Below are 10,317 nucleotides of genomic sequence, written 5' to 3'. Positions count from 1 at the left end.
CACAAATAACTTGTGTGACATTAGTAACTCCAAAGGGTCTCCACTAAGTAGATGGGTCTAAAGTCAACTTGTTAAGGACTACTCCAAACAAGTTGAACATGACTATACCATCCTCTTATCTTGATTACACTCAAGTTCGGGTTAGAACTTGTCTCACCACTCAGAGATCACCAAACACAACAGACATATTATATCATACAAACAAGTATACAAATACCAAATATATAAATATATACACATAAAAAAACTAGGCTAAACCCACTGAGGACTACTCTCCAACAGAGTCGCTACATAAATTTTGTAGCGGTAAATTCATGACCATCAAGCTATGGATAAGCTTAACGTCAATAAAACCAGAGTCGCCACCGCACTTTTAATGTTTCCAAAGGAAAAGGGAAAAGTACGAACAAAACCTAAAGATAAGAAGTTTTTAAATCAAAACTAATAAAATGCCAGAGATTACGGGTAAGGGGGTTAGTTACACAGAGGGGAGATGTTAGCACCCAAAGTGTCATATGTACTCCTAGGGAGCCCTTTTTTATGTGTGTATGTGTGTTTGGTATAAAATGATGTTTGAGAAAAATAGAGTGCGGGGATGAGAAAAGAATTAATTGATTATATTTTTGTGTTTGACAAGACCTTCAGACTTGTGCCTACGTACCAAAATAAAAATGAGGGATCAAAACCTCGTAGTTGTTAGACCATTTGTCACAACCAAAGCCTATATATTTGGAGCATAACATCAAGCTTTTTGGAGATTGTCCTGCTGGAACTGCATGTTACGTTGTACAGGTTGACGTGCCTATACCACTGCAGAAAGAAATGTTTGATATTTTGGCTAGCAACAACGTTGATAGTCACAAAGAGATTGAAGCTTCGAATGAGATTATTTCCAATAACCTATAAAAATCCAAGAGCGTCGTAGAAGAGGTCCTTTATTTCTTAGCTTTAGCGAGTCTAAATCAAAGTTTATCAACATTATGATTGCTTCTCAGAGCAAGGATCCAAAGCTTGCTGCTGGTCGGGTGTAATTCCAACAAGGAACAACATTCTGAATTTTATAATCAACCTTAATAAATTTTATGTTGATGTTTTACCTATTCGCTTTAAGTTGAGGCATGCTAGTAAAATAAATTTATTGTTTGGTTATGACCTTAATGCTATTTTTTGCTTGCGTGCATATAAATAATATTCAACATTTTATCCTATTCGATTCATTTTCTACCAACATCTAGATTTAGTGAAGTAATTTACAAGAGATAGTAAATTCATTGGTTGATTCATGCTGTAATGAAGTTGATATTGTGCTAGCTTTTATAAGAGATAATGTCAATTACATAGTTAATATATGTTGAAGCAAGTGTCTCATTATTTGGTTGATTGAGATATATGATTCATATGTTACAATTTTTAGCTGACGAAAGACCAATTTTGGGATCAAAACTTTTCAGCAATGTTTAACATGTGATAATGTATGAAATTAAAATAAAATAGTTGAAATTAAAATAAAATAAAATAGTTGAAATTTTATTTAAATTATAAAAGATAAATTTATAAATTAAACAAATAATAATAATATAATTATTTAGTTACATCTTCATTCATTAAAATTTTAAACACTCTTTCAATATGAACTAAATATATATAACAAAAATAATATTTATATAAGAAAAAAAATATTATTAATTTAAATATTTTTATTTACGGAAACAACTTTATTATTGATTAAATATTTTTATAAATTCTCAAAATAAAAATAATATTTTTGGATCCAACTTCAGGGAAGATGATGAATCGGAATAGCAGAGACACACTTCGTTTCCTCTCACGCTTCCATCATCACCAACAACAAAACCCATCTCTTCTACCTTATGCATCACCGTCTTCTCAATTCACATCAGTAACAGGTTTTCATGAAAATTCCCCACAATTACAGCGCAATGTTGTTCCCGGGGAACATAAAGCTTTGTCTTTTTTCAATCCGCTGAGAAATTCCGTGAAAAATGAGCAATTGGGTGGTGGAAACCCTTTCGAAATTCATCAGAAATGTTGTTATGGTTCAATGGGTGGAGTGGTTCAGAGGAGCTCCAGATTCTCAGAGTTGAATGATGATGATGTTAAATACTTTCAAGAGATTTTGGGGAAGAAAAATGTTGTACAGGATGAAGATAAGCTCAGTGCTGCTAATATTGATTGGATGCATAAGTATAAAGGCTCCAGTAAGATTCTTCTACAGCCTTGCAACACTGATCAGGTTCATTTATCTACTTTTTTTTGTCATTTTCTTTTGCATGTGATGAAAAGTATAAGCAATTGATTCAATTAATGACTGTTTGGATTGATTAATTTGAGTTTATTCATTTGTGTAAACACTTGTGGTGCTGTTTGAGAAGCTATGAAGACAATTCATGACATGTTCATAAGCTGATTTTTATTTTCAAAATCTCCTTAGGAAAGGTTATGAAAACATCTGCATTTTAGCTTTTACATTAGTACTTATATAAAAACAAGGTCTGTTTGCCTTATAAAGTACACACTCAATTAAGCTATTTATTCAAACAAGGTCTGTTTGGATTGATTTATATGAGATTATCTACTCGCATAAGGATTTGTGAGATTGTTTGAAAACGCTTATGAAGAATGCTCATGAGTCACGACATATCTGTAATCTGTTTTCAGTTTATTTTCATTAACTCTCTAGTATTACTTATGAAAACCGCTTATTGCTTATATGAAAGAAGTTGAATCTATTTTGTCTTCTGTTATAGAAATAACTTATACATAAGTATTTATATGATAACCTCTTATGCAATAGGCTTATTTAATTGGTTTATTCAAACAGGACCTAAGCATTTGAAACAGCTTTCTTATGTATTTCATTTTTCGATATTGCAGGTTTCTGAGATTCTTAAATACTGTAACTCCAGAAACCTGGCCGTTGTTCCTCAAGGTGGAAACACTGGTCTTGTAGGTGGAAGTGTGCCCGTCTTTGATGAAGTATACTCTTTAACTCTTCCTCTTGCCAACGAAACACTCGGCATTACATTAAAGGAGACATGTTATACTGTTTTGGCGTATCCTATTGTACATTGACAGATTTCTTATTGTCTAATGCTGCAGGTGATTGTTAGTCTTAGTTCAATGAACAAGATCGTATCTTTTGACAAGGTAGACCATTTACTTCTTCAAAGGCATATGTGTCATGACTTCCCTTCCCTATGTGTGTGTTTGGATATTAGATTAGCTTACTTTGTGTTCAGAAATAGCGCTTATGGCTTAGAAGTTGTTTTTCTGTAAAGTTATACACAACGCAATTCATTAGTATCCACATCCAACTCGTTCGCCTCAATACAGATTGTTATTGTTGTTGTTGTTGTATGAGCAAACATTTGATTACACAAGTTACCTTGTAATTCCAATTTCTATCAAATCTGTATTTTCTATTTTAATAGAATTTGTTAAATCATGTATAAAGAAAGTGAGGATACATGATAACCGAGGATTTTTATAATTAGTTCTGAAGATTTTGCCAATGCCTGTTTTAGGTTAGTGGAATACTGGTATGTGAAGCTGGGTGCATATTGGAAAATCTAATGTCATTCATGGACAATGAAGGGTAATCTTTTTCACTTTATAAGTATTATTTTTTGTAATTGTCATATATCTGTTTCGTAATTTATATCCCCTCAGGTTTTTGTTCTTTTTTACTTTACTTTAATCTAATTTCAGCTTATAGAAAGTAATGAAGTTTCATAACTTAGATGACTGTTTTTGCATGACAAAATCATATTGATACTCAAAGTTCTATGTGGCGTAAGTGCAGTGGCATAACTTAGGTCTTTGAAAGTTATAGATGCTTTTTTTTTTATTAAAAAGTTATAGATTATTGATTCTCCTTTCTATGCCCATTTGAGTTATACTCAAGACCTTGATGTATGCTTTTTGTATTTAAGTTGTGTACACTTTTCATTCAGATTTATTATGCCCCTAGACTTAGGTGCTAAAGGGAGTTGCCAGATTGGTGGAAATGTTTCAACTAATGCCGGTGGTTTGCGTCTTGTTCGTTATGGATCTCTTCATGGAAGTGTACTTGGTGAGAAAATATTTTTAAGTAGTAAAACTTGACTCTGCAATCACAGGTTGAGTATTACTTGTTATTCCATATAATCAGAATTTAAACTTCCAAAATCGAAGTACCAAAGTTGGATGATTGTATTCATTTGCGTCTTTTCAAGTGAGAGTTATAGATTTCTGGGATTGCTTAATAAATTGTAAACTTAGTGACATCTTCGATCCACTATTTTCTGTTTCCAGTACTAAATTTATTATTCTGAATCAAACTTCCGATTGTATCGTATGGCAGGTGTTGAAGCTGTTCTAGCAAATGGCACTGTACTTGACATGCTTAAGACATTGCGCAAAGATAATACTGGCTATGATTTGAAACATTTGTTTATAGGTATGTAGTTAACAATAATGAAAAACTAACCAATGACGTGACCGTAACTCAACTTCAACTTTACAATGATGTAGGAAGTGAAGGTTCCTTGGGAATAGTAACAAAGGTTTCAATACTTACCCCACCGAAGTTATCTTCGGTTAATGTGGCTCTTCTTGCTTGCAAAGATTATAGCTGCTGCCAGGTTCGATCAGTGTTCTTGTTTTGTGAATTTATGAAGTTTTAGGCGTTAATCTTATCTGATTACTTTTGTTTCTGTTCTTCTTATCAGAAACTGCTGCAAGAAGCAAAAAGGAAACTCGGCGAGATTTTATCCGCATTTGAATTTTTGGACAGCCAGTCCATGGACTTGGTAATCTTGATTGAATTAGATTAGATTTGATCAAGAAACATTTTTGAATTCAGACGAATTACTCGCGTAAAATTCTAGTTCCTACTAATGAGAAAATGATCAGAACTTTGTAACTTTATTTTCTTTTCTCCCCTAGTCGGATCATAGTCACGCTGATCTGATTGGATTTCTAACAGGTCACAAATCACCTGGACGGTGCTCGGAATCCATTTCCTGATGCACAGCACGACTTTTATGTTTTGATCGAGACAACCGGCAGTGATGAATCTTCGGACAAGTAAAGTCCTTACCACGTTATGCTGATTGATTTGTTTCGTTTGGTAGGATATATATATTATACTTACCCTGTTATGAATTTTTCAGACAAAAGCTTGAAGCATTTCTACTTGGCTCCATGGAAAATGAATTGATAGCGGATGGTGTTCTTGCACAAGACATAAATCAAGCATCTACGTTTTGGAATATACGCGAGGTTGACATTTTTCATCCTTGATTCTTTTTTACCGAGGAATACTTTATGCTCTTTAAATTTTCTTTTTTCAAGAATGGTTTTCTGTCATCATTGAATAAAATTTAATTTCGATATAAAGATTTTCATTGCTTTTTGCTGAAAAGACTATCCAAATTCTTGGCTTTTAAAATCTTACTGAATTGCTTCAGGGTATACCAGAGGCATTGATGAAAGCAGGAGCTGTTTACAAGTACGATTTATCGATACCTCTTGAAAATCTGTACACTATTGTCGAAGAAATGCGCTCTAGACTAGGTAAAAAGCCCTACATATTATTAGTTATATCATATAGGTGCATTCTAGGACATCAACATCATTACAATTTTGTTTGAACATTGTAGGTGATGCTGCTAATGTAATCGGATATGGTCACCTTGGAGATGGTAATCTGCATTTAAACGTTTCTGTTCCTCAGTACGACGACAAGGTAGCGCAAACAAGCTCGCAAGTACTTATGGTTAGGAATGAAATTTTAACTTTAATTTTATATAAGAATATCATGGCACAACATTAAAACTTTGCAGATCTTGTCACAAATTGAGCCTTTTGTATACGAATGGACGTCTAAGCACCGTGGAAGTATTAGCGCGGAGCATGGCGTGGGACTAATGAAAGCTAACGAGATTTTCTACAGCAAGTCGCGTGAAACGGTTAGTATATTATTGACGACTCTAAGTTGAAGCTAATTCTCCGTTTGAGAATCGTAAACTTGTGAATTGAAAGTCGAAATTTGTTTCAAATTGGACAGGTGCAAGTGATGAATTCAATAAAGAATTTGATGGATCCTAATCATATACTCAATCCATATAAAGTTCTTCCTCACTCTATCACTTCATAATCTGATGCATGAAACATACTATAGTAAACATGGGTTTGATTTGATGCCAATAATTTCCTGATAGAAGAAGAATAAAAATTTGCATAGTAAGATGTTACATATGGTTAAATAATATCAAACATGTTTGACTTTAAAAGTTAACTTTATGTGACAATATTTCATTGGTACTTGGGGTAAATTACCCATATTTTATCAAGGGGTGGCTAAGAAAAAAACTATTTTAGACGTGAAAAATAAAAAAGAAATCTATAAATGGTAACTTGTGATTGGACGCACATTCAAAAGCAATATATGACCAAAGTTCCAAAGAAAATCACATCCTAATGTAAGAAAAAGAAAATAAAGCATATATTTGAATTTTTTTATGAGTTTTTTGGACTGCATAGAAGACTTAGGAAGAAAGACTCAATAACAAACACTATTAAGGATAAAGAGCTAGAAAGGAGGACATTAGGACTCTCAAACACAAACAATTGCAATCTCTAGATCATCATATAATGTCTTGATCAATTGGATGACCCCAGTATCATATGTTGCATTCCACGTAAAGCGGTTATAACTACATTTGTTATATATACTGGAACATGTCATTTTACATGTAATATACAAATTTATCTCCATTACTTGTTATTTCTCATTTTTCATTGACTTGAGTGTTAGAGTATTACCTTTGCAAGTACACCCATGTGCCTCCATATCAGAAAGCTCAGTGCACTGCATAAGAAGTCTCACAATTCTGATACCCTTGGGGAACAGTGGCGCCGTATGTGGGAATTGACTTTTGATTCATACGAACTTCAACAAGAAATCTTCATTCTTATGTCAAAGATTCAGATCTCAGATCTTCAATCATCAAGCTACTGATCTCCTCACTTGAAATATGAAATTTCACAACTCTCACTATGGTTAATTCAAACTCCATTAGATTTGCCAAAGTCGTCATCGTCGGCGCTACAACGACGGAAGCAAACAAAAGTCCTTCTCTTTATCTTCCACCAGGATCAGATGATCTAGTGATGATAACTTTGCCATCAGATCTAACTAGCTCGAATGTGATTCCTCTAAAAGTCGTTCAAGAAATATCTCAACCTCTCCCAATTTTCCTACCTAGTTAATCGCTTGATATAGTCGGACCACCTAATCAACCTACCTCGGCCTTTGATGACCGCAGCGAGGATGTTTCCCGGTCTCCAACAGTTGTAGGAAAACGTAGGCATACAAAAGGAGCAATTGATATGATGAATAACCTGTACAATATGATGCAATAATGAAATTCACAACTCTTGGCTTAAAGGATCATGAGATTAGAAGAAAACATACAATTCACTCTTCCTCGGGGAAGCACTGTAGGTGAGATGGCTTCACGAGGTCGTCCAGTAGTTGTCCCAGATCCAACTTCAGTCTGAGTGCCTATATTACACGAGGAAGTTCCACCATCTCCCCAGCCTCACATGAGCGAGAGACACCAATCCCCCCCCCCCCCCCCCCCCCCCCCCCCCCCCCAAAGCTTGTTAGAAAGAAGTTGAAACCATGTTCCTTCAGAAGCTTCTAATCTAACTTGTTCCTTTGTTCCCAAGACAAGGGAAAGGGAGATGTCTGAGGTAACTGCTCTGTTAGTTGAACAAAGGAGGAACATGTTATCCGCCCATATTCTTGAGAATAGAATATATAGATCATTGGAGAAACCTTTGAAGTTATCTGAGTACGAAGGGATCGGGGATCCTGACGAACATATCAAGCATATTAATAACCGAGTGAATTATTATCACGTTGAAGGACCTGTCAAGTGCAAATTCTTTGCACTAACCCTCATAGGAGCTACCAGGAAGTGGTAAACGTCTCTCCCAGACAGGAGAATAAATTCGTGGGGGGACTTTTGAGACGTGTTTACCTCTTAATTTACCGCAAAAAAGGCCAACTACGATGATGGTGCTTAGTAGGATTACGCATGGCAAGAAAGAGACCTTGTGAGAATACATTGACAAGTTCACCAAGTGGCAATGGTTGTACGAGACGAGGTATATAGTTTAAAGTGTTGGATCTTTAAGAAGGGCTTAAAATCAGATTGTATGTTTTTGGAGAACTTGGGTCTAGAAGGAGTGGACAATAAGAAATAATTTATGAATAAGGCTCGACCATGCATAAACAAGGAAGAAGAGTTTCTAGTTGATAAGGGGATCCCAGGAAAGGTCACATGTATGATAGATTTTTTTGAGAAAGATGTTAACAAACGGAGAGACGATAGGGAGTGCGGGTTCCAATTGAAAGGTTCGTCTTATACCCGTATGAACACTTCTAGAGAAAATATATGCCGCCAATACCAAATTCAAAGAGGTCGGGATAAAGGGGGGATAAAGCTTCCCATCTTCTTAAAGAGTTCAATAGAATAGACAAATCAAAATATTGTCGTTTCCCCAAAAGTCACGATCACAACACCAATGACTACATCCAGTGAAGGATGTCATTAAAGAGTTATCAAAGAATGGACGCTTGACCAAATAAATTTGAAAAAAAGACAAGAAATATTACCGGGAACAGAGATGGAATCCCTGAAACCAAGAAGACTCACCTAAGAAGAAACGGTCTTTCCTTAAGTACGAGACATCCCAAAGAAAGGTCATTGAAGTCGTGGCTGATGGAGAAGAAGACAAAAAAAGGGGAGGAATTTGTGCATTGCTTATGTAACGAACGATGTCGCGTGATCGAACAACCCTTCAAAGAGCACTCTCAAAAGACAGGTGGCTAAGATGATGGCCATGAGTAAAGAGCGGGGACAAACACCAACCAATTTTACTTCATTTTTAACATTACTATAAATTAACCAACATTACTATAAATTAACCATATAGTAAATATTTTCTTTTCCTATTTTGCTGCACACTATTTAAACAAAAAATTAACACAAGAATTTAAAATTCTCTAAATTTGTAAGGATAACTCCTACTAAAGAAATACCTTTAAAATTCATCAACTAGCACATGAAAAAATTATGCAACACTTCCCCTACCAAAACAAAATAGTAAAAACCTTTAAAGTACAAAACATAGTAATAAAACTTGAAAACCCTATAAAATAACAAATTACTAGAAAGAAATCATAACACTCTTATAAACCCATAAAATGGAACAAAATGTGATTGTAAAGGCTACCTAGAATAATCAATATCGAAAACGAAGACCTAGTGTTCACTAGTAAAGGAAAAATAACCCAAAATATATATTTTAAAATCAGACCATAGGAAGAAAAATTCAAGAGAGAGAGTCACCGAAAAACCAAATCAGACACACACCGCAATTTTCAATTATATCCTAATTAACAGCATATGAGTATACAAATTAACTAAAATACACATCAAAGCTAGAAAATAAGGCAAGATGAGAAGGAGTAGATCGAACAAAAAATCTCAAATAGAAAAAAGTTTGGTAAGAAGAAATAGAGAATTCTAAAAGTATTTTTGAATGAAATATTTTAATAAGAGATTAATTAATATGCACTGTCAATGTAAAAAGATTTATATTTTAATTTATTACAATCACATATTTGCATTATTTTATAGATTTTTAAAATAAAAGTCAAACATATTTTAATATCCAACATTTAGAATTTAAATTGATTTGCATTACGAATGAAAGTAATTTTTTTAAATATCCAATGTTTGCATTAGGAATGAAAGTAATCTTTTTAAAGAAATTTAAATTGATTTGATCAAAATTTATTATTTTGATAAAAATATGAAGAATCATTAAAATGATATAAATTTATAAAATATTTTATTCATGTATATTTATTGAATTTAAAATGACATTATAAAGAATTTTAAATTACTTCTTCACTTTATATAATGTCAATGTTAAATTTTTTATTATTAATTTTTCAAATTTTGTAAGATGGTCCTCATATTTTATGAAAATTTTAAATTTATTTCTAAAATTTTCAAAAAATTTATTAAAAAGTCCATAATAATTTTTAAATTTTATATATGGGTCCTTTTAAATTTTAAGAAAATTGAAAATTGGTCCATAATTTTCTTATTTTAAATTTGATCTAAATTTTTTAAAATTTATGAAAATGACACCTAAAATTTTGACGATGAATCATTTTAATATTTCATGCAAACAAGAAGGGGTGCATATGGTGTGAATATTAGTAAAGAAAGT

The 10,317-nt window shown here is 33.3% G+C and overlaps 1 protein-coding gene across 1 annotated transcript; it reads left to right on the top strand.

Annotated features, from left to right (window-relative positions):
- Positions 1 to 1,744: 1,744 nt before the first annotated feature.
- Positions 1,745 to 6,327, top strand: LOC127120190 (D-2-hydroxyglutarate dehydrogenase, mitochondrial). Its single transcript, XM_051050597.1, has 14 exons — positions 1,745 to 2,254; positions 2,896 to 2,997; positions 3,121 to 3,168; positions 3,546 to 3,616; positions 3,975 to 4,093; positions 4,364 to 4,459; positions 4,534 to 4,643; positions 4,731 to 4,811; positions 4,988 to 5,088; positions 5,175 to 5,283; positions 5,472 to 5,577; positions 5,664 to 5,749; positions 5,847 to 5,972; positions 6,071 to 6,327. The coding sequence occupies exons 1-14, from the start codon at positions 1,787 to 1,789 to the stop codon at positions 6,158 to 6,160; spliced, it is 1,713 nt and encodes a 570-aa protein (XP_050906554.1). The 5' UTR covers positions 1,745 to 1,786; the 3' UTR covers positions 6,161 to 6,327.
- The last annotated feature ends 3,990 nt before the right edge of the window (positions 6,328 to 10,317 follow it).

This window comes from Lathyrus oleraceus, chromosome 2 (assembly GCF_024323335.1).
Source record: "Lathyrus oleraceus cultivar Zhongwan6 chromosome 2, CAAS_Psat_ZW6_1.0, whole genome shotgun sequence".
NCBI lineage: Eukaryota > Viridiplantae > Streptophyta > Magnoliopsida > Fabales > Fabaceae > Lathyrus > Lathyrus oleraceus.
The sequence above is the reverse complement of the archived record's forward strand: the minus strand, read 5'-3'. Positions and strand labels throughout refer to the sequence as shown.